At 45.4% G+C, this 24,206-nt stretch overlaps 1 protein-coding gene across 1 annotated transcript in view; it reads left to right on the forward strand.

Annotated features, from left to right (window-relative positions):
• LOC147663797 (scavenger receptor cysteine-rich domain-containing group B protein-like) overlaps positions 1-24,206 on the forward strand; it is a gene marked incomplete at its 3' end in the record, with an annotated part of 206,849 nt that overhangs the window by 114,258 nt on the left and 68,385 nt on the right. The window contains exons 14-15 of the mRNA XM_086950198.1: positions 13,717-14,031; positions 16,391-16,420. Coding sequence (XP_086806324.1) covers positions 13,717-14,031; positions 16,391-16,420 — 345 coding nt within the window. The remainder of the gene's footprint in view (positions 1-13,716; positions 14,032-16,390; positions 16,421-24,206) is intronic.

The raw sequence follows: 24,206 nt of genomic DNA on the forward strand, positions 1-24,206 counted from the left end.
AGAGATACAAGAGTATATATGCATTTTGTGTAGAAAAGAAGGGAAAGTAGAATGGGGACTGGATATAAAAACTAAAATATCATCAGCATAAGATGATCATTTTTTTTTCAGTGGAATTATGCTCAAAACCTGCAATGAGTTTATTACAGCAAATACGTTCAAGAAAAGGTTCTAAACAGCAAACAAATGGCAATGGGGAAAGAGGTCAACTTTGTTGTGTACCTCATTGTAACTGAAAATAATTGGACAAATGATTATTGATGAAAATATTTTCAAGGGGAGCAGAGTATAACACTTTTTTTAAATGAAATTAAATTAGGGCCAAAACCATTCCATCGGAGAAACCAGATTAATCAGTTTTGATCAGCAAAGGAACAATAGACTCAAGGCTGAATGCTAGGATTTTGGCAAACATTTTGCAATTTTAATTAATTAATGAAATAGGATGATAATTTTTACAGAGTCTGTGATTTTTATCTGGTTTGGGATTAAAGACAATCAAAGCTTTTAGAAAAGAATCAGTGGCCTTAGAATCTGCAAGAAAATAATTAAAAAGTTCAATCAGTTTAAGGGTGGAAGAGGAAGAGGAGAAAAGTTATAAGACCATCTGGACCAAGAGCCATGGCTTTTTTTAATGATGTGAAGGCATCTGTTATTTCTCAGAGAGTTATTTCAGCTTCTAATAGATCAAATCTATCAGGCACAGAAGTAGGATAACAGAGGCCACTAACAAAGTGTGCATATTGTGCTCTGAGGGGTTGGTAAAATCAGAGTACAGTAAGTGGTAATATTCTTGAAAAGTGGTATAGATGTTACCATTTTAAGATGAAAATGTATTGCTATGTTCATTCACAGTGTGGCCAATGTTTTTACACTCAGATTTATTTTTAAGAAATTAGCTAACATCTTACCCTCTTTGTTTTGACCTTCATGATACTTAGATTTAACTTTAAGGAGGATAGTACAGGAGTCAACGATGGCAAATTTTTCTAATATCAGATTTGACTTTAATTAGCTTGTGTAGGACAGAAGAGAATGTAGAGGAAAAATAAGTATGATCCAATATTTTGAATTGTTTCCTCTTTGCTGAGTAGGCTATGGTAATGGCATGAAAGGAGGCCTTAAAGGCATCCCATGTATTAGGAATAGATGTGTCTGAAGTTTGATCAATTTAATAAAACTTGCTAACAAAGGAAGTAGCCTCTGTCAGGAAATTATTATCGGAGAGGAGAAACTTATTACATTTCCAATGATCAGTTTTAGAATTATCCAGAGATCAATCAAAGGAATAAAAAACAGGGGCATGGTCAGAAAACAAAAAAGAGTCAATCTCTGAGGATTGGATAGAGGGAATTGAAGGTTTATTAAACAAAATATAATAAGTTCTAGAACGCGTATGGTGAACATTGGAAAAAACAAGAATCGAGAGGAATCAGGGTTACAAGTTTTCCAAACACCAAATAATTGACGAGTGACAATAACAAATTGAAATAGTTTATGGGATTTGTCAGGATTACATTTAGACTGTCTATCAGTAAAGTGATCTAACCATTGATTAAAGTCTCCTACAATAATAATGTTAGGGTTGTCGATAGAAGCTAATATCATCTTGTTGTTTTTCTAGAAATCTGGGTCCGATTTAAATATAAATAAAGAAATTTGTCTGTTATGAATGACAACCTTAGGCAATACCCATCGTTCCATCATTATCATTTTGAGTCGATACAATTTGTGCATGCAACGATTTATGAAAAAGAATAGCAACACCACCTTTACAATTAATCGCAGGAGAATATATGATTAACATGTGAATTCAATTTGGTCAAGTGAGTAAGTACTCTTTGCCTTTTGACAGGATGTCTCAAACCACAAACATTCCACAAGACACCGTTATTGGGGAGTGGGATGAAAGATACAGGAATACAGGTGACATGCTGTGTAGACACTGCAGGAAACACAAAGATACCAAACAATTTGAAAAATAGAGCAAAAAACAACTTATAGAAAGGGATAAAAAAGTGATAGTAAGGTAAAGAAATATATTAAGAAAAGAAATCCTGATCTAAAATGAACAGTAGAAGAGATGAGCATGGGACGCAACAGCACCAAGAGCAAGGAGAGAGGCAGAAGGAGAGAGACTAAGATATAAAAGAGAAAACAGCCATGTAGAATCATTATAGATATTGATAGAAGAAAGCAGAAGAAATGTGGGAATAACTAGAGTTAGAATTATTCAGAAGTGTGGGCAGAGGCATCCATAGAATTCTGTGAAATACATTGGAGAAAAGATTTTAATTTGACTGGAACTTCAAAGGAGCGTGTAGTGTCCTCATAAGTGATTTCCATTAAAAAGGGATGCAAAATGCCATCACAAATGTGTAATTGTCTCATTTGTGGTCAAAGAGCAATACATTATTTCCTTCTGACATTAGTAGCATTTGAGAGATCTTGAGAGATATAAATATTGTGACCAGACCAAATAAAAGGACGTTTTACTTTTGCTGCCATCAACACATGGATCAGGTCTGTTAATTCTAAGAATAACATTATAATTCCTCTGGGTCCGGTAGAAGGAGGTTGAAAGCGAACCAAGATGATGTGCATGTTCAATAGTGGATCATGCTGAGGGACAAAAGCTCGGGCAGAAGTGTTTTTGAGAAGATAAGAAGGTCTGGGCCAGCCAAAGTTTCTAGTAGGCCATATAGACAAAGGATGTTATGTCAGTTTCGATTTTAAAGTTCTTCAGTATGCAATATGAGCCATTGTATTTCTTGTTCCAGAAAGTGAATCTTGGTAGTAGCATCATGCAGATCACTTATGCGTTGCTCCATGTCAAACAGTTTTGCCTCCATAGTAATCCATCTATCCTGAATTTGTTGTTTTAGTATTCAATTCAATTCAGTAATTTATATAGCGCGCTACATACCCAGAGGGTCTCAAGGCGCTTGGAGAAGGGTGGGGAGTTACTTGTCGAATATCCAGGTTTGAAGTTGCTTTCTGAATGCTAGGTGGTTCTGAGTGAGGCGAAGGTGAATGGGAAGTGAGTTCCAGGTTTTAGCCGCCAGGTAGGAGAAGGATCTTCCTCCCATGGTGGTTTTGTTGATGCGAGGTACAGCAGCAAGGGCTTGGTGGGAGGAGCGTAGCTGGCGGGAGGGGGTGTAGAAGTAAAGTCGTGTGTTGAGGAATTCGGGTCCAAGTTCGTAAAGTGCTTTGTGTGAAATGAAATGAAAATGAAATGAAATGAATGAAATGAAATGAAAAAGAAATTTCTAAAGCGCACTGCGGCCAAGCGGCTTCCTGGCGCTGAGGAGCACATCAGAATCTACAGAGGGTCCCAAGAGAGGTTAGCCGGGGAATGCCTGAAGAAAAAGAAAAGTTTTGAGGGCTTTGCGAAAGTGGGAGAAAATGGGGATAGAGCGAATGGAAAGAGGGAGATTGTTCCAAATCTGGGGGGCCAATACAGAAAATCGGGTGCCCCCGGTTCGGGATTTACGGAAGCGGGGGACGTGAAGGAGAGAAAGAGAAGAAGAGCGGAGAGATCGACTGGGGGCGTGGGAGGAGATTAGAGAGTTGATGAAAAGCGGGGCAGAACGAGCATGCGCTCGGAAAGCCAGACAGGCTAATTTGAACCGGGACCTGAAGAGAACCGGGAGCCAATGGAGGGATTTGAGGGCCGGGGTGATGTGGGAGGATTTGGGGAGACGAAGAATAAGACGGGCCGCCTGGTTTTGGATGGCCTGGAGACGACGATTTTCGTAGGCAGGAATGCCAACGTACAGGCCATTGCCATAATCCAGGCGGGATGTGATGAGGGCCGTGATGATGGTTTTAAGGGCGTCAACAGAAAAGAACCGAGAGATCTTGCGAATAAGGCGGAGGGAGGAAAAACAAGAAGACACAACGGAACTGATTTGGGCGTGGATGGACAGATCATTGCTGATCTTGATGCCCAGGGTCCGGACTGAGGAAACAGGAGAGGGGGGAGGACCAAAAGAAAGGGGCCAGTGAGCAGAAGACCAGGGATTAGACGAGCCGCCAGTGAGGACGAGCTCTGTTTTATCGGGATTGAGCTTCAAATGGTTGAAGCTCATCCACTGAGAAATGAAGACAAGGGTAGAGCAAAACTTAGGAAGAGAGTCAGCTGGGGAGGAAAGATCAAAGACGAGCTGGAGGTCGTCTGCGTAGTTGTACACAGAGACCCCCAGCTCGAGAAGAGAAGAGATGAGGGGGCGAATGTAGAGATTAAAGAGGAGAGGGGAAAGGGAAGAACCTTGAGGGACCCCACAGATGACCGGGAGTGGGGGAGCAGAAAAATCAGAGAGGTGGACTGCCTGTGATCTGCCCTGAAGAAAGGACGCGATCCAGGAGAGGGCGGTGCCTTGGATGCCCGCTGCGCTGACACGGTCGAGAAGGATGGCATGGTCGACCGTGTCAAACGCAGCGGACAAGTCCAGAAGGACCAAGGCCTGGGGGAGGTTGCTATCGGCCTTGCTCTTAAGTTCATCCAGGACCGCGAGGACCACTCCCTCAGTGGAGTGGCCAGGACGAAAACCCGCCTGGTGGGAGGCCAAAAGATGGTTCTCCTCAATGTAGGTTGAAAGGCAGGATGTCACATAGCTTTCAAGAATCTTCCCTAGGTAGGGGAGGAGGGAAATCGGCCTAAAGTTGGATGGAAGGGAGGGGTCAAGGCCCGCCTTTTTCAAAATAGGAAAAACAATAGCAGATTTAAAGGAGGGGGGAACACAACCCGAGACCAGAGAGGTGTTGAGAAAAGTGAGAGGGGGGGTAGGGCAATTAGTATAAAGAGTTCTAAGGATCCGTGCAGGGGCACAATCTGCAGGAGAACCGGACTTGACCTTGACGAGCAGGTCAAGGAAGAGCTCAGAAGAAATAGGTTCAAAGTGATCCAGAACAGAAGGAGATAGATAAGAATGGTCAGACAGAGCAGGTTGGGACACAGTGGGAATGTTAGCCTTAATAGTGATGATTTTATTAATGAAATAATCGTTCAAAGAGTGACAGAGGGATTGAGAAGGAGCAGGGGAAAGACAGGCACGATCAGAGGTAGCAAGACTATGGACTAGTGAAAAGATCTCGCGTGACTTGTTGGCCGAAAGGGCCACTCGCTCCGTAAAATATTTAGATTTGGCCGCTAAGATGGCTTTTTTATAGGTGTTAAGAAGGGCTTTGTATTTGAGGCGGAGGGTAGGGCAGTAATTGCGTCGCCAATGGCGCTCCGAGCGCCTGAGCTCTAATTTCAAGGATTTAAGGTCGCTGGAAAACCACTTGTGAGCGTCATGGGGGCGAGCCGATTTAATCTTTTTAAGTGGAGCGACCTGGTCGCAAGCAGAAGAAAGCCAGGTGTTAATGACATTCGCCTGACTTTCCAAAGACAGGTCAGTCAGGGTAGGAGCGGATGCAGACAATAGAGAGGAAAGGTCGTTAAGATCAGTCTTATTCCAGCTTCTAGCCAAGATGTTTTTAGGTAGGGGGGCTTTCTCAACATGACCCAGAAAGATGGAAAAGGAGATCATGGAGTGATCCGACCAGACGCAAGGAAAGATGGAAGTGGCCGAGAGTTTACAACGTAAGGACCAAATTTGGTCTAAAATATGACCATGAGTGTGGGTAGGGGCCAAAATATGAGGTAGGAAGTTAAGACATTGTAGTGTGGCAGAGAAATCTTTGGAAGAGGAATCTTCCCTCGGATCACCCGGCCAGTAGTTGAAATCGCCGAGCAGGAGCAGCGAGGAATTATTTACCGCCAAAGTGGCCAGAAGATCCTGCAAGGTGGACACAAATGATGGCATGCTTTGAGGTGGGCGGTACACGAGGACCACCGTGAGGGGTACCGGAAGATTGAGAGAGCGAGCCACCAAAAAGTCAACACTGGATATGCGGGGGTGCGGAAGAAGCTGGAATTTGATAGAAGAGCGAATTAACATCGCCACACCCCCTCCAGTTTTTCCGTCAGGGCGGTCAGCGCGAAGGGCATAATAAGTACTAGGGAGAATGGCGAGGAGGTCGGGGAGTGAATCAGAAGAAAACCAGGTTTCGGTAAGAAAAAGAAAATCCGGGGAGTCAGTATCCAAGAGATTAAACAAAGCAGTTTGGTTTTTGATGGCGGAGCGGGTATTAAGAAGAATGGCAGAGGCAGCTTGGGAACCAGGAATGAGGCCAGTAGCAGAGGGCATAGACGAGATAGAGGGGGAGGAAGTAGGAGAAACCGGGGGAGAGCAGGGAAGATAGGGGACATAAATACCATGTGACGATAAGTGTTGGATAGCAGAGGGAGAAAGAGGAGCAGAGACAGAAAGAGACAGTAGCTGGGCAGAGGTGTACACCATAGGACGGGCAGGGTCTGGGGCCCTGGGTCCCGGCCCGTCGCGGACGGGCGCAGACGGGCTTAACTTAGGCGCAACTTCGGCGCAACTTCGTCGCGCCCGCTGCGCACGTCCGCTGCGCTGCCGGGACTGGCCAACCATTGTATAGGGACACATAGGGGGGGAGTGGCTAGGGGGGAGGGGCCCAAACGCTGCAACGCTGACCCAGAGCCGCCCAAGATGGACAACTCGCCCGTCTCAGGAGGAGACGATCAGCGGGGGGCGCTCTGGGTGGCGTGCAGGAGGGAGAAGATGAAGGCTGCTAAAAGGTGCAGTGCTGCCGAGCGCGGAAGTCCAGAGCGCAGCTGGGGCAGAGCAAGCAATGACAAGGTCAGTGAGGGCTTTAAAAAATAGACGTTGCTCCCGGCGAAGCCTCGGGAGTTCTGAGAGCTGAGTGGTGGCGCGAAGTCCAGAGTGCGCCTTAAGTGCTTGTCTTGGGGGGAGGGGCCCAAACGCTGCAACGCTGACCCAGAGCCGCCCAAGATGGACAACTCGCCCGTCTCAGGAGGAGACGATCAGCGGGGGGCGCTCTGGGTGGCGTGCAGGAGGGAGAAGATGAAGGCTGCTAAAAGGTGCAGTGCTGCCGAGCGCGGAAGTCCAGAGCGCAGCTGGGGCAGAGCAAGCAATGACAAGGTCAGTGAGGGCTTTAAAAAATAGACGTTGCTCCCGGCGAAGCCTCGGGAGTTCTGAGAGCTGAGTGGTGGCGCGAAGTCCAGAGTGCGCCTTAAGTGCTTGTCTTGGGGGGAGGGGCCCAAACGCTGCAACGCTGACCCAGAGCCGCCCAAGATGGACAACTCGCCCGTCTCAGGAGGAGACGATCAGCGGGGGGCGCTCTGGGTGGCGTGCAGGAGGGAGAAGATGAAGGCTGCTAAAAGGTGCAGTGCTGCCGAGCGCGGAAGTCCAGAGCGCAGCTGGGGCAGAGCAAGCAATGACAAGGTCAGTGAGGGCTTTAAAAAATAGACGTTGCTCCCGGCGAAGCCTCGGGAGTTCTGAGAGCTGAGTGGTGGCGCGAAGTCCAGAGTGCGCCTTAAGTGCTTGTCTTGGGGGGAGGGGCCCAAACGCTGCAACGCTGACCCAGAGCCGCCCAAGATGGACAACTCGCCCGTCTCAGGAGGAGACGATCAGCGGGGGGCGCTCTGGGTGGCGTGCAGGAGGGAGAAGATGAAGGCTGCTAAAAGGTGCAGTGCTGCCGAGCGCGGAAGTCCAGAGCGCAGCTGGGGCAGAGCAAGCAATGACAAGGTCAGTGAGGGCTTTAAAAAATAGACGTTGCTCCCGGCGAAGCCTCGGGAGTTCTGAGAGCTGAGAGTGTGTGCGTGGGTTAGAAGGCGGAATGTTATCCTCTTATTGATGGGGAGCCAATGGAGGTTTTTCAGGTGACCAGAAATGTGATCTTTACGCGGAATGTCTAGAATGAGTCTAGCTGCTGCGTTCTGGATGCGTTGGAGTTTTTTTCTGAAGTTTTGCTGTGGTACCAGCGTATAGGGTGTTTCCGTAGTCCAGGCGGCTTGTAACCAGTGCGTGGGTGACCGTTTTTCTAGTTTCAGTGGGGATCCAGCGAAATGTTTTTTTGAGCATGCGAAGAATGTTGAAGCAAGATGATGAAACGGCGTTGACTTGTCTGGTCATCGAGAGTGAGGAGTCCAGAATGATGCCCAGGTTTCGTGCGTGGTCTGTTGGGATGGGTGCTTTTCCAAGGGACTCTGGCCACCACGAGTCGTCCCAGGCGGAGGGGGAGGTACCTAAGATAAGGACTTCTGTTTTGTCCGAATTCAGTTTCAGGCGGCTGTGCTTCATCCACTCGGCTACTTCTTTCATTCCTTTATGTAGGTTGGTTTTGGCGGTGTTAGGGTCTTTGGTGAGTGAGAGGATCAGTTGAGTGTCATCAGCGTAGGAGATGATGTTGAGGTTGTGTTGACGTGCGATGGCCGCGAGGGGGCTCATGTATACGTTGAAGAGGGTGGGGCTGAGTGAAGATCCTTGTGGCACGCCGCAAATGACTTCAGTGGCCTTTGATTTGAATGGTGGGAGGCGGACTCTCTGAGTTCTTCCGGCAAGGAACGAGGTGATCCACTCCAGTGCTTTTCCTTGAATTCCGATGTTTCTGAGGCGTTGTAATAGGGTGCTATGACAGACTGTGTCGAAGGCTGCGGAGAGGTCGAGGAGGATGAGGGCGACTGTGTCACCATTGTCCAGTAGAGTTCGAATGTCGTCTGTTGCTGCGATGAGTGCGGTATCAGTGTTGTGTTTGGCTCGGAAGCCGGACTGTGAGGAGTCGAGGGATTTGTTGGTTTCGAGGAAGGCGGCGAGCTGGTTGTTGACAGCTTTCTCGATGACTTTGGCCGGGAATGGAAGGAGTGATATGGGGCGGTAGTTTTTGAGTTCGGTGGGGTCAGCTGTGGGTTTTTTCAGAAGGGCGCTGAGTTCGGCGTGTTTCCAGCTATCTGGGAAGGTGGCGGAGGTGAGGGAGCAGTTGATGACATCTCGGAGGTGGGGTGCGATGATGGAATCTGCTTTGTTGAAGATGTGGTGAGGGCATGGGTCTGTGGGGGATCCTGAGTGGATGGAGTTCATCAGGCGGATGGTATCATCAGTGGAGATTGGGTTCCAGTCATTAAGGATGTTCAAGGGGGGTGAAGGTGTGGCAGAAGGTTGGGTGGGTTGGTTGTCGAAGCTGTTGTGGATGTCTGCGATTTTGTCGTGGAAGAAGGAAGCTAGGGAGTCGCAGAGGTCTTGAGAGGGAGTGATGTCGTTGGAGTTGGCAGTGGGGTTGGTGAACTCTTTGACAATGTTGAATAATTCCTTGCTGTAGCAATGATGAAGGGTTTTAAACCCCTTATCTCATCAAGAACAGAGTCAAGAACATGATTATGCAATGACATAATAGTTATGGGGAAGGGCCATTTTTCACTTGCTTTGGTTTAGTACCAGAGGAAGAAGGTTTAGCAGTAGCGAACATTTCACTGGCCATTGTACCGTAATGTAGAGGGCAATGTGAAAAAAATGTGAGCAGTCGGTCCCCGACATCATCTTCGGCATGCAGACCACACCCCCTTCATTTAATGTTGATCATCAAGAAGAAGCAGAAACATCCTGGTGATAGCAGATGATAAGTGCTCTACAATCTGCACAAGGAGCAGCATCGGGCCACCCCATCATGGTGATCTCAAAGACTCATCGGTGTCCAAGTCACAATTACAGAAGCACCTGAAACAGACTACAGCAAAAAGACAGTGAAATCAGGATGATTGAAATTTCTTATTGGCAATCATGTTGGCACAGGTGCCGCACAAAAGATGGTGCACAATCTTCTACAGTGCTGCCCTAGCACCCCCAAGTGCTGCCCTAGCACCCCCGAGTAGGCACTGAAAAATTAACTGCCACATGTGGAATGGCAGGTGCTGTGAAAGTAGGTAGGAGTGCAGTGTTTCACACAAAGTTCATATTATTTTTCAGCTGATGCCGTTTTTCGAAATCACATCTCTAGACGCCAGTGTTTCGGGATTCCACCCTCATAAGTAGAGAATATTTACAGGTTGCTGGATATGCTGCCAACTTTCTCAGGTATAATCTGACTCTTAGCATGCAGGCGTTCCAACGCTCATCAGCTTGGGTGTGGTTCAAAAGAGCCTTTTATCAGGGAAAGTACCAAGACGCTATGGAGTAATGGTGCTGTTACATGCAGGCAGTCCGTTCCTACCCACTTTCATGGAATATCAGGTTCTGCAGGCATACATTTAGAAGATGCCTGGCACCACAATACCACAGAAATTTGGGCTCATGAGGCAGGTGTATGCTAGGACATCACATGTGCATCGCATGACGGCACCTTCAAGGCCTGTTTTGGAGCATAAATATGCCTTTAGCAGAGGTCCTGGAACCATATGAGGGATAGCCTAGAAAAGATGTATTCAACCTTTTTTATAGTCAGAGCTACATCTGATCAAAGAAAAGTATTTTAAGCAACTACGAATTAGACATGGGTACATAAAGGACAGGACAAGAAACTTAACCACTGCCCTTTTAGAGCACTCAGTCCTGATGCAATTGTCACAGAGTGCCAGTGCTACAAGATCTGTATATAGAAAGTTTACTCTGGGATCCCAAAATATAGTTTGTTCTTAACCGCTTCGCCCCGGCGCAAATTCCGCCACAGAATTTGTTGTGTGCCCTGATGGGACGGCCCCCAGCCATCTGACGCACACGCCCACCGTGACGTCAGATGGCCGGGGGCTGTCCGACTCAAGATTAAGAATTACTGGTGGCAAGAACGGTATAGGTTTCATAGGCAAATGTTTAGTAGGCCCCTGTGGGTTCTGAAAGGTGCACAAAGACTTCATAGTGTTTTACAAGACAACATTTCTACATAAATCTGCCTCCAACCTCATGCCCATGGAAAAACCTATGACCCAATGATGAAGGACAAATTAATGAATGATAAATTTATGAAGTTTTGTAATTTTCAAGATAAAAGGAGATGGGCAGATGACTGAGAGAATGAAGGGAGAAGGACAAAAAAGATAAAGAAAGGAGCAGAAGAGGAAAGAAATAAAGGATAATGAAAGGAGAAAAAGAGGAGGGAAGACATGAGAAAGGACAAAAGTACAGAAAGAAAACAACAGGAATAAAGCATAGCAGAAGGAAGAAAGGGAAGATGAAAGGAAATGTGGGAAGAAGGAAAGAATAGGAAGGAAATATTGATAGTGAGGATGGAAATATTAAATAATGAAAGGGAAGGATGGATGGAGAGCATGGATGCTAGGAGAGGAAGGAATGATAAAGATAAGGAAAGGAAAGAAGGAAGGAAGGGTAATAAAAAAGGAAATTAGTCATGAAAGAAGAAAGAATCTCAAGTGAAGAAGCAAAGTTGAGAAGGAAAGGAAAGAATGGATGAAAGACAGACAAAGAAAAAAGGCTCCAACAAAAAAAGAGAAAGTGCGACTGGAGCAAAGAAAGCTAAAAAAAGAATACAGGAGAGAAATAAAAGAGCCTGAAGGAGAGAATGAAAGAAACAAACAAACCAAGAAAGGAGAGGAAGAAACAGAAAGGAAAAGCAAGAAAGAAAGAAACAAAAGAAAAGCATGAGAAAGAAAATAGAAACAAAGAAAAAAGAAAGAAGGACATGTAGAATAGAAAAACAGATCAAAGAATGTGCTCTGAAGCATTTGCCTTCTGACAGGCTTCTGAAATTGATGACATAATGAATTGGTTAGATAACCCTGCTTAAATTCAAAACCTCTGCAGTTACACATAGATGGCTGCGTGGAGCTCAAAAAGTGCACATATGCCCTCTTGCCTAAATATGCTTATCACATGTGTAAAATTGAATGATTGACAGGCCACATTTTTAAAAGATGTAAGAATCCAATATTTCTTTTGATCAGTTATTTTTTTAAATAGTGCTGCACATTATGATGGGTCCCACAGGTCAAAGCAAATAAAACCACTATTTAAACATATGTTCAAGGGCCCATACCAAAAGCAAATATTTATCCATTGGGAGGTAACATCTTTCTGTCAAATCACCCTCTCTGTATTTTAATTGCCATTTGATGGAACCTTATTCTGTCTTTTGTTTTTGTGGGAATGTTACCGGGTACGCCTTTTATTTATTTGTCATGTGGTGGTTTATCCCTGCTGTGAATAAACACCTGTCATTCACTCAGTTAATACACTGCACTTCACTGCTCCCTAACTTCAAGCTGAAATGAGTTAACCAGAATCAAAAACATAAACAGATGTTTATGAAGTTTGTAGATGTCCATGTGAGGATTAGAGGACTACTCTGAAGGTGTTTGGCATAGCGGACTTCGCTCCTGCCCAGACCATGGACCCTGACGGGGTAAGCTAAAGCTCTCTCTGCCCAATGGGTCTTGTGCACCTGTGAAGCAGCACTCTGTGTCCAGGAGGGATCTAAGCCTTTACCCAACGATGTACTGGTGCCTGCACTCTTTAAAGTTGCTGCTTATGACATATAGATGTTGTAGGGACTTGAGGATGTAGCGCTTGGTCCCTCCTGCTGGTCTGCGTTGCCTGTGCTGCTCCTCTCCCTCCAAGCAGGTTGAAAGTTGGTTGCCCCAAGATTAGGAGGGCAGCAGATGTCGACAGGGATTGCCCTGGCCTGGGTGGCAAGTAGGGGTTCTGTTAGGCCCAAATGCTGAGATAAAGAACAACATGGACGTTGGTTACATGGTGCATAACTGTACCAGAGTATGTGTGCCCAGCCCCTTTTACCAGCAGGGTCACCTGACTGGTGACGCCTGTGATGGATGGGTATAGGGTGGGTATTAGCTCATCCCCTAGTGAGGAAGCTGCTATATAATATGTTGAGCAGGATACAACATGAATACCTATTCAATTTCTGAGAGACTTCCAAAGGTTTCCGCTCAAGAGCAGAATACGTTTCAAAGTGGCAGGATTCATAGAGAAAGTGCTTCAGGTCAGACTTTCCACATGCTTGAGAAACATACTGCCCACTACCAGAGGTCAAAGAAACGCTAGAGGCAGGTCCAACCTCTTGCTGAAAATTCTTGTGTCGAAAAAATTAAAAAGTCACAAGCAGCCATTTCCTAGCCAAGCTCACTGAAGCTAAACTCTCTTCCCAGAAGAACTGACTCATTCAGAATTTCGTTCGTAAAGGCCCTACACACACACTTGTTTAGACTCCATCTAAAGAATGAAGGATAATGCTCCTCTTTCATCAAATGTGCAACATTTCCTTGTTCGATGTAAATCCCATGTGGCTTTGTCCACACTGTATATATATCACAACACAAATATAAAATAAATCTATGAAGGTGACAGGTTACAGGGTTATTGTATGTGCTCCTTAGGATAAATATGTCTTACATTTTAAAACACGTTTGTCCAGTGAAGTTTTATCGTAATAACTGGAATGGAAAAATAATGTTTCAGGGTTGTTTGCTTGGTTCTCTGCCACACACTACATAGCCTTTGTTTTTAGAAGTTACCCAGGGTAGAGAACTGTTACAGATAAGTAATAGTTTCAGTTTTTGAGCTCCAAAAGTGAAGTAGGGTTTCTAAAACTGTTTTTATACAAGTGATATAATTGGTGGGCTCGTAGGGCAATTAAGGTCTATATTTTTCAGGCTCTGCAGCATTTTGTAGCTTTAGTAACATGCTCTTTTACCCACAATTGGTTTCAAAATTAGTGGTTGGGATTTGGTATAATACTACTCCTGTTTAAGGGATCTTTAGATGTGAAGCATATCTTTTAATTATAAACTTTAGTTTGTCTTTGGTATCTTTGGTATTCTAGACGTGATTTTGGACAGTCAACATGATAACCTTGAGTTCACTGCGCTTTTTTCCCCAGTGCGTTTCCCTATCCGACTCCAGAATGGTGGCAGCAGATGTGCAGGCCGCGTTGAGCTCTACTACAATTCCTCCTGGGGGACAGTGTGTGATGACTTATGGGACCTAAGCGATGCAGAGGTTGTGTGCAGAGAGCTCGGCTGTGGCGGGGCAGTTTCCGCTCCTGGCTCTGCCTACTTTGGTCAGGGCAATGGAAGCATTCTTCTAGATGATGTCAGCTGCAGGGGCGCAGAGTCCTCCCTGTCAGAGTGCAATCACTTTGGGTGGATGAGACACAACTGTGTCCATCAAGAGGACGCTGGAGTCATCTGCTCAGGTGAGATATTAATTTTGTGGAACCAAAGTGTTGCTTGATTAATGTCAGACAAATTGTTTCTCACCATGGCCATGCTGACTGGATTTTGCTCAGCATTTCCAGTCAGAATCAGCACCTTTCTTTTCCTGAGCAAGTGTGATGGGTCTCAGAGAACTGTATTATAGTTAAATGATGAAAACGTAGATAGACTTCGATTTTAAGGTGATTTCTTTAGGGCTGGTCTAGAGAAAGCCCCATGTTTTCATATCTATCTATCTATCTATCTATCTATCTATCTATCTATCTATCTATCTATCTATCTATCTATCTATCTATCTATCTATCTATCTAGCTATCTATCTATATATATATATATATATATATATATATATATAGCTATATATCTTTCTTTTTATCTATCTGATGTACTGAGTGTAGTGTGCTATGTATTGCCATTTTTGAGTGTCGAGAGGGGACATGACTCATGAGAGGTGAAGTCTTCAGTGGGTCATGATGTTCTTCCAACAATATTAGTAATAAATACCATATTCATCTCTGCACATCTGCATCTAGGGTACATACCATGATATTTGTCCATGCACTGCAGTTATTGCAAAGATATAAACATCTCCGTAGGTAAGTGGTTACATTCATCCAATAGGAAAGAATCACAATAATTAAACTATATATGCAAGGCCTCAGGTTTTTGTCTCCTGTCAAGTGGTTTTAGAAGGGAATCTTTGAGACCAAAAAACATAGCTTTGCTTGCACTTTATTATTAAGAGTGAAATGTTGTTTAATAGTCCACCTATTCCAAAAAACATGTTTTATTTGACTACATTCATTTGCGTGGCATGGCACCCGTATTTGAACAGTCAGAATTGATGGGTACAGGCCTTCCCTAATGCCAAGCCGTGCGTCCCATCCCCTCTGTGCTTGGACTAATGCCATACACTGCTAAGGTTGGAGGCATGATGAGGGTACGTGCTAAATGTACATGGAGACCAGGGCCTTGATCTACCCCTGCTGCATAAGGTCGGATGTCAGCTGTTTCTACAGATTTAGTAGGACTGTGTATTAGAGCAATAAAACGTAATAATACAGAGACTAAGTCTTCTATCATCAGTGAATGTAGGTTCGGCTAGCTCACAGTACTGCATCTAAACTCCCAAACCTCCAGAACTATAAATGCTGTTGGTAACCTCATACATGACCACTCTTATTCCCTAGGAATTCATGGAAACAGATCTAGCCCTTTCGTCTGTCACTTTTGCATGCCTAAAGTTTTACAAAGAAAATAAACAATAATGCATTTTCAAATATTTATTAAAAAGATGTCAACTTTGTAAGTAAAACTTGAAGTTCCATTATTAGACAGATGAGAAACTTCATTGTTATAAGCACTATTAGAATGGTGGAAAACACAAACAATTCAAGGATGTTATTTGTTCCTAATGTTACTCCTATCTATCTCTAATAACCCTAATTTAGCGAGAGCATAATGTGAGTACCCCTCTGCCAGAACGAATCAAAATGCTCTAACTTCATTCTTTGGTATAATGTCTGAGAAAGCCAGCCTCAGTGCATTGCCAATTGCACTTGTCTTAGATCTCTTCTTGTGCAGCTACTTTCGGTATTCACAAAAGGCATTTAGGAAAAGTAAAGTTAGGAAACCCAAATCTACTACTCCTAAATGCCTATTGTTTATACAGAAAGTCATAAAGTTAGGATTTTGTCTCCGTTTAGGAGTAGTAAAGTTAGGAATCCTTACTTTATTACTACTAAATGCCTTTTGTGAATATTGAAAGTCGTAAAGTTAGGATTTTGTCTAAGATTACTTTCGTAAATTGGGCCCACAGAGTTTGAGGTGTACAAAACACTTCCTTGCGGAATATGACTAATGTTTGTCACTCCTCATTCTTTGTTATAATGCTGTGTTCCCCTAGAAACCTTTTGTACTAAGGTATTCTTTTGCTAATGATCTTTTCATCTCAAAAGTTCTTAGTCTGAATATAGTTTTTACTAATACTCACTTGCCCTAAATCTATCTTCTTCTCTATAGCTGTGTTACACAAATTATACCTTCACCAAATTGATTATTTTTCCTACAATCTGTTCTTCCAAAGATTTTTCCTCTCAAGCATTTATTTCCTACTGTTCTATTCACTTAACACTTTGTTAATCTAATGCTCTCTTTAACAAATAACGTTTTGGAAACACTCACCTCCTAATGAGCTCTTATTATTATTCTCACATCCCTCAATTCCTTTTTCTCTTGCAACTCTCTAATCCATGGGATTCTTGTTATAATGCTCTCTCTTCCAAATATTATCTTCTCATAAAAGACGCTTTTCATAACTCTCTCTTCTCATTCTTCTAGATGCGGGCACCAACTCACCTCGACCACCAGGTATGTCTCAAGCCATAATTTTCTCTTTACATACTGAAAACAAAGGTAGTGTTCAACACACACATCGCGACAGGGAAATGGCATTATCAGCTAGGTTTACTGTCCTCTGGCAGATAAAATACAATCAGATCTTTTCCAAGATGCACAGGATTGGAAAAGAACCTAGAACTTCAGAAGGGGAACATGGCTCATCTATAAATGAGAAGAAAAGGGAGATGACCCCTGCCCCTGCCATATTCATAAGATACATGGAAAAGGGAGTAAAACAGAAAGTCACATATCAAAGAGTCTCTGAATATTTAAAGAGTGTCCTCACTGCAAGGGTGTATGAAGCATTATAATAAAGAACAATAAAGAGGAGCAGTAATAGCTAGGTTGGCTAGTTGAGGATTCACACAAAATAGTTTGAAAGATTTAGTCAAATATCACTATAAAGATATGAGAAAGGGATCGACAGTTAACTGTTGATAATTTTACTGAAGGATACATCCTATAGTGTTTGAATCTTCCTTGTAAGCTGTTCGTCTCAAGATTCAGCACAGGTACAGATCTGTTCATATCACTAGAGCACTGAGGTCTCTCTCATGTTGTAATAAGCTGTAAATTACTATTTGTCTTTCAAGGTTTGTGCTCTGCATAGGAGGTCAAAATTGTAGTTGCAAATTTGTGGTTAATGTATTCCACCTTTTCTAAACCATTCATAAGAGATCATATCAATGTATGCTCTTGTTACTTCTCCATTTTTGTGTTGCTTTTCTTGGATACATCTCCATCAGTGCTACCATGTGTATAGGTCTTTTAATAATATCAGCAGCACTGCTCTGAGGTTTCCAGCTATGATAGTAAAAACAATTCTGCTGTCCTTATCTCACTAAATTGCATTTCTGAATTAGCAGACATTTTTATCATTTGCCTGTGAGAGTGTAAAAGTTGATTCACATTTGCCCTGTAAATCACTGTAGTCTACACAACTGGGAGCAGGTCCAGCCATTCAGGTCTCCTCACGGGTGTCATCAGCAGGTGCAGTCCTACTTTTGTATTCCACTGGTCCCGTAGTGTTCTGAAGACAGTGCATTTGGGTGCCACATTTATGCCTGGCACTAGTCTTCAGGTGTGGGGGTACTTGTGGCCTCTCCCCAACCAATTGGGAAAAAGTTTCCCATGGGTAACGCTACCCACATTTTCAGCAATTCCTGTGTGACCTACAACAAACAATTCCACAGGGCAAATCTCTATCTACATCCAACATGCCTGAACCTTTTTTCTCCTGTGCAGAGCTCCTATATGCATCCTAGAAGTGTTGTCTGAGAAATGAGCAACCCATTCTCTGTGGTCACTCAAACCGGGTTCTAGGGGCAGCTCCTCTCCCACTGGGATTGGTACCTGGCCGACTAGAAGGGCAATGGAGGGCCAGAACCAGGTATTGGCTAAATCTGCCTGTAAAATTCTAAGCCTCTCTGAATTTATGTTCCTAGGCACAGCCCAGATGGCCATTTTACCAGTGGCTGTCCCTTTTAAGGGGCTTTTGGGTGCTGCCCCCACCTCCTGTGATGTCCCACATTATGCACTATGCCTCTCTGAAAGTGACACTATGCATCACTTAATTTAGCAGTAATCATAAAAACACAACCCTCATGCTTTCATTGACATTTCTAGTGCACAGTACAACCCTCTCTGCCTCGTCTCCAGGCTCCTGGTCAGAGGATGAGAAGGGAGCAGAGAGGGCTGAAGGGTGATCCAGCTACATACTGCTTTTAAAACCCAACACTCTCTAAGTGACTGTCTGGATTGTGGGCATGAGAGGGCTAGTTCAACTACAGTCCCCTCACAGAGTCACAATCCATTTTATTTAGCAGAATTACTGCTCACACCTCAAGCAGCACAATATACCTGCTAATATAGGGCTGCTAGGGCATACATTTGTGCATCCCTAAGGCCAATGGGAAGCCAAACAGAGCAGTGGAGATAGAATCCCCAGCTGTGCCCCAGCTTCTTATATGGCTGTGGTCCCAATGTTGAGTGTGTCAATGAGAGTAAAAGTGAGTGAGAATCTGAGTTTGATAGTGTGTATGAATAAGTGAATAGAGAGGGCCCATTGTAGACTGCATGGCACAAGAGGAGACAGAAATCTAGTACAAGGAAGCGGGGAGGTGCCAGGCAGGAAAAAAAAACCTGACATAACATTAAGACAGAAGTAAGACGCTTTACACAGTGCTTATGTCGGGGGTTGCAGGCGATGGGTACCTGCGCTCATTTATGAGGAGTGGGTCTTGTTTTTCATTATCAGCCTTTGATCCAGAAAGAAAGAAACACTGAAAAGTGAGAAATTAGGAGGAAAAGAAAGGTAGGAAACAGAAACAAACGACTTTTGTTCAACTTACTGCCCTTGATAACTCACACAGGAGGGGTCCGCAAGAAAGGGGATACCGGATACCGGACCAGCTGCTCCCGCTCCCTCCACCGGACTCGCTGCTCTCGCTCTGGACTCGCCCCAGACTCTAACTCCCAGCTTCCCCGTGTGGCGCACAGTCATGCGTCACGGGGAAAGAGCCAGGCGGCGCTTTTAAGCGCATTGGGGCTCCCGCAGCGCGGGAAGACTTTTGTTCAACTTACTGCCCTTGATAACTCGCACAGGAGGGGTCCGCAATAAAGGGGATACCGGACCAGCAGCTCCTGCTCCCGCCACCGGACTCACTGCTCTCGCCCCGGACTCCAACTCCCAGCTTCTCCTGTGTGACGCACGTTAACGTGGCACGGGGGAAGAGCCAGGCGGCGCTTTTAAGCACATTGGGGCTCCCACAGCGCCGGATGACTTTTATTCAACTTACTGCCCTTCATAACTCGCACAGGAGGGGTCCGCAAGAATGGGGATACCAGACCAGCTGCTCCTGCTCCCACCACCCGACTCACTGCTCTCGCCCCAGACTCCAACTCCGAGCTTCCCCCGTGTGGCGCACGTTCCCGCATTCACGCATTCATTGTGTTTAGCTGCATGATTAAGATGCTTTTTAAATAGCCGCTTTTTAACATTTTATTTTCTTTATTGTGCACTGTGCGCTGAGATCTGTACTCACCTGGCGCTCCTCTTGCCCTGCGTCCCGGTCCACCGCGGGTGTTTCCCGTTTGTGTGGAGGGCGCAACGGCATAAAATTGGTGTCCCCGCTGCCATTGGCTACTCTGGGTCACGAGGGGTTTCACCTTTAGGCACAACCCTATTTAGGCGTGATGGCTCTCTTCGCGCACAGCGGACGCGCACAGCGTGCGCGCGCTCTGAAGTTGCGCCAAAGTTAAGCCCGTCTGCGCCCGTCCGTGCTGAGGACGCGCTAGGGGCCTGGCGGGCTGCTCCCAGTTTCATCCTTCCGGTAGGGAGTACTTTATATTCACCCAATATTATACTCTCCCTCAGACCTCAGTCTAAATCCTGCCACCACACTCTATACCCTACCGATGATTATTTCTCGCCCTGCGTTAGCTGTAGTCCTGTGCTCAAAAAGAGAAAACATCCGGAAAGGCTGCAGGGAGCTACTATAGACTGTAAGAGTTCCGTCGCGCATAAAGAGCTGGTCTTCCTTATTAATGCCAGGTCACAGTGCAAGAACAATATTGCCTTTCATGATTTTGTTTCACAAAGGAAGCCGTCCCTGGTCTTTATCACTGAGACCTGGGCTGCGGATTCCTCTGGCCCGACCTAGTTGCTGCCATTCCATCAGGCTATGCTCTATCGAGAATGGACAGAACCAGGCCTAGAGGGGGTGGTCTAGGCATACTGCATAAGACCGCACTCACCTGCCGGATTGATCCTCTATCTACCCTTTCCGATTTGTATGAAGGAGCATATTTTTCCATCAACTTCACTGCTACATCTTCCTTCTCCGGCATCTTATGCTACAGGCCTCCGGGTCCTAGACCCTCTTTCTCTTAGGACCTAATGAATCTTTTTGAACTATTCATTGATAGACCTAATTTTACCTTGCTGGGCGATTTTAATTTTAATTTAGAAAATGATGCTTCCAGAGACACTACTTCCCTGGTGGACCCCCTAGCTGCCTGCGGCCTGTCACAGCATGTGGCCGGTCCCACCCACCTGGCCGGCCATACACTTGATGGTTTTTTCAGCAATGACATCAGGCTCAAAACCGGAACTCCCATCCCTCTGTCCTGGTATGACCATCTTGCAGTACCTTTTGAGTTGAACATTCCTCATTCCTCCTCGTTCCTCTTTGACTCTAAGAAAGGGGAAACTAGACGCAATTTTAAACAGCTTACTAATGAAACCTTGGCCCCCTTCCTAATTGGACTGATATCTCGTCCCGATAGTAATGTGGATTTAGCAGCTACTGCCCTGACTAATTCCATTTCTAGAGCTGTTGATACCGTAGCCCCAGCCAAACAACACTACTGTGCCCGCAAGAGTCCCTCTATGCCCTGGTTCAATGACCGTCTTAGAGCGCTGAGAAGGGAATGCAGGAAACATGAAAGGAAATGGTCTGCTCATCCAGACGACTCTGCCGGAAAGAACCAACACAAACTGCTCCTTAAGGCCTACAAGACGGCAATAATTGAGGAGAAAAAAGCTCATTATAATAATCTCACGGTATCTTTAAAATCATCGAGAGATCTTTTTAGCATCATCAGTTCGCTTTCTGCTCCTAAAAACATAGATGCCATTGTAGAATCTCAGGAGCTTTGCGACAATATTTCATCTTCTTTTCATACAAAAATCACTGACAATTATTCATCCCTCGAACTTCTCAACTCTGAACTGGATATCAGTTCACCTTTGTCCATCTGCCATAAGCCTGTCACCCCGGCAGCGATTCCAGCATTCAGTCTTCTGGTTTTCCCTCCTCTCACCTATGAGGGCCTAAATCAGCTACTAGATAACATCAAGTCAGGCTCTCCTCTCGATCCATGTCCTCTAAAAACTCTAAAATCATGTAGGGAGGTGATTGTTCCCTCCCCCTCCTTGAAGTGATGAACCAGGCCATTACCGAGGGAATCTTTCCCTCCGTATGGAAATCGGCGGTAGTTAAACCGCTTTTGAAAAAAGCCTCCCTGGACCTGGGAGTATTAAAAAAATTCCACCCTATCTCCCTACTGCCGCCCCCGCAAAGATACTAGAGGCTCATTTAAATCGCCATCTTACCGCCTTTATGGAAGACTCCAATCTTCTAGATATCTCTCAACACGGATTTTGTAGTGCCCATAGCACAGAATCTGCCCTCACTGTCTCGGCCAATAAGATTCGGTCGGAAGTTGACAGAGGCCATACTACTCTTTTGGTCCTCCTCAACCTCACGGTGGCCTTTGATGCCCTCTCTCCCGCGGTCTTGGTCGCCAGGCTGGGGGAGATAGGGGTTGGTGGTCCGGCACTTAGACTCCTGTCTTCCTTCCTTCATGAAAAGGAGCAACAAGTAAAGCTGGGTGATTTTCTGTCAGCCTCTAGGCCTCTGCAATGTGGGGTCCCACAGGGGTCTGCCCTGAGCCCCCTGTTGTTCAACATATATGCGACCCCCTTGGCCTCAGTTGTAAGATCGTTAGGCTTTGTCATACGCTGACGACACCCACATTCTGGTCTCCCTTTCCCAGTCAGTGGCTGAGTCTGCCTCCAAGTTTAGACCATGCATGGAAGCAATCTCCCAGTGGATGATTCGAAGCTTCCTCAAACTTACAGGAGACAAAAAGGAGGTCCTGATCTTTGGGGGGAGACAGGACCTTTGGTCTAATGAATGGTGGCCGCCGTCCCTTGGAGACTGTCCGGTCCCTTCCCATTTGGCCAGAAATCTGGGGTCCTGTTTGATACCACTCTCTCCTTTGACATTCAAGTCAATATGACCGTATCTACCTGTTGTGGTATCGTCAGGACCCTCCGAAAAATCGCACCTTACCTCTCCCTGGCGGCCCGGAAACAAGCAACAGTGGCAATGGTCTCTTCGAGACTAGACTACTGTAATGCTTCATATGGAGTTATAAATAAATCTGCGGTCCATCGCCTCCAAATGGTCCAGAACGCAGCGGCTAGGATGGTCTTGGACCTTCCCCGGCTCGCCTCAATCTCTCAGGCCCGGAAAGACCTCCACTGGCTTCTTGTCCAGGCCAGAATCTTCTTTAAACTTCTCTGGCTGGCCCACAGGGCCTTCCATGGCTATAGCTCTAAAGGTGTCAGCTCCCTTCTTCAGCCTTACCGCCCAAGCAGAGTGCTACGATTTTCCTCTCATAATCTCCTTACGATTCCGAGATTCTCAAAGGCCAGATGGGGAGGCAAAGCCTTTTCCACCCTGGTGCCCCGACTCTGGAACTCCCTTCGTCCTGCACTGGCCTCTCAACCCTTGCCTAGGTTGTTCCATAAACAACTGAAAACCTGGCTCTGTCGGGATGCTTATTCGTAGACCCTGTTCTTGGTGCTTAAAGACTTCTGTTCTATGTTTGTTCTTGTGCTGAAAGACTTCTGCTGTATGTCTGTCTTGTCCACGTTGTTCTGTATGGCGCCTTGATGCCCTTGGGCTAAGTCGCGCCTTATAAGACCCATTTCATCCATTCATTCAAGGGGGAAGAGCCTGGCGGCGTTTTCAAGCGCATTGGGGCACCCGCAGCACCCGTCGTAGCCAGGAGGAGGCATGGCTGGGCCACCTCCCTTTCACCAGACTTTTACTTATCTTAGAGGTCTAGAGGATTTGGTCAGTGACATTTATGTTTAACTGCTAGTGAATTTTGACTTATAACTTAAGCTTCAGTCATTGTTATTATTTAGTGTGAACTGGTGAGCCGTATTAGCACTGTCTTAAACATTTTAAATACCAGATTTATTGCTTGATGGCCACAAAACGTAAGCTCACAAGGCAGAGGGGTGGGGCGGGGGGGTAGTGGGGACCCTGAATGCTTTCCTAGTCAGTGCTGAAACTGTCCTTCAGCATGAAATCCAGATTACCGAAAAGATATTGTCTTTGGGGGCGTATTTGGGACAAAAAAGATCTTCATTGGGGGCAATAAGAATGGCTACATCACCTGTGCCAGTTCTACAAACCCCAAGCCTCACAAGTATAGAGTTCGCTGAAGTAACAAAAGTTGGTATGGTTGGCACAGAACTTATCTTTGATTTAGGGAGGGGAGAGATGGTAGACACTACTCCTACTGAACGCTCTAGTCCTTTAACTGTGAGCACCCATGGTGTCACAGGGCGTTATCTTCATTTGCAGAATCTTGATTTCTCTGTTGCCCAAGCACTTCCCCTGCTCTCAAAAATTGTTGAGGCAAGGGCAAACACTGATGTAGTGAGGATTGCAGGGGGAGGCCTGGAACAAGGGGCGCCAGTAGGGCCCAGGAATGGTAATTCTGTTAGGGACCAAAATCAGGTTATGACCCAAGGGGTAGCAAAAAACACTAATGAAGAAATGCGTGTAGCAAGTTCACTAAACCAACTTGTAAGATTAAACTCAGAGGGGCCCTTCTCGCAACTGAGTGTAGCATTACAGGCCATGTTGGGGCAGGCAACCTCTTCTGTCCTGTTCTAGCAATGGACCGAGTACCTCTAACAATGCGCCCACTAAGGCTGCGCGAGATATCATACATTTGCCGTCGCCGGCCTGTCCTTAGGTCGTGGGCTTGGCTGGTGTTCCCCCACTGAGACCCGACCAATCAGAATCTTGGATCCAACTAAGAAATACATCTGTGGATTGGTTATCTAGATTGAAAGGTTAATAATATCTTGATAGTGTGCAGAGTTGCATGGGTGGGGCAGTCACAAAAAAATATAGGGGGGGATTGTGTTATTGTTAATTTTTTAAGC

This window comes from Lissotriton vulgaris, unplaced genomic scaffold (assembly GCF_964263255.1).
Source record: "Lissotriton vulgaris unplaced genomic scaffold, aLisVul1.2 SCAFFOLD_3532, whole genome shotgun sequence".
NCBI classification, from domain to species: Eukaryota; Metazoa; Chordata; class Amphibia; order Caudata; family Salamandridae; genus Lissotriton; species Lissotriton vulgaris.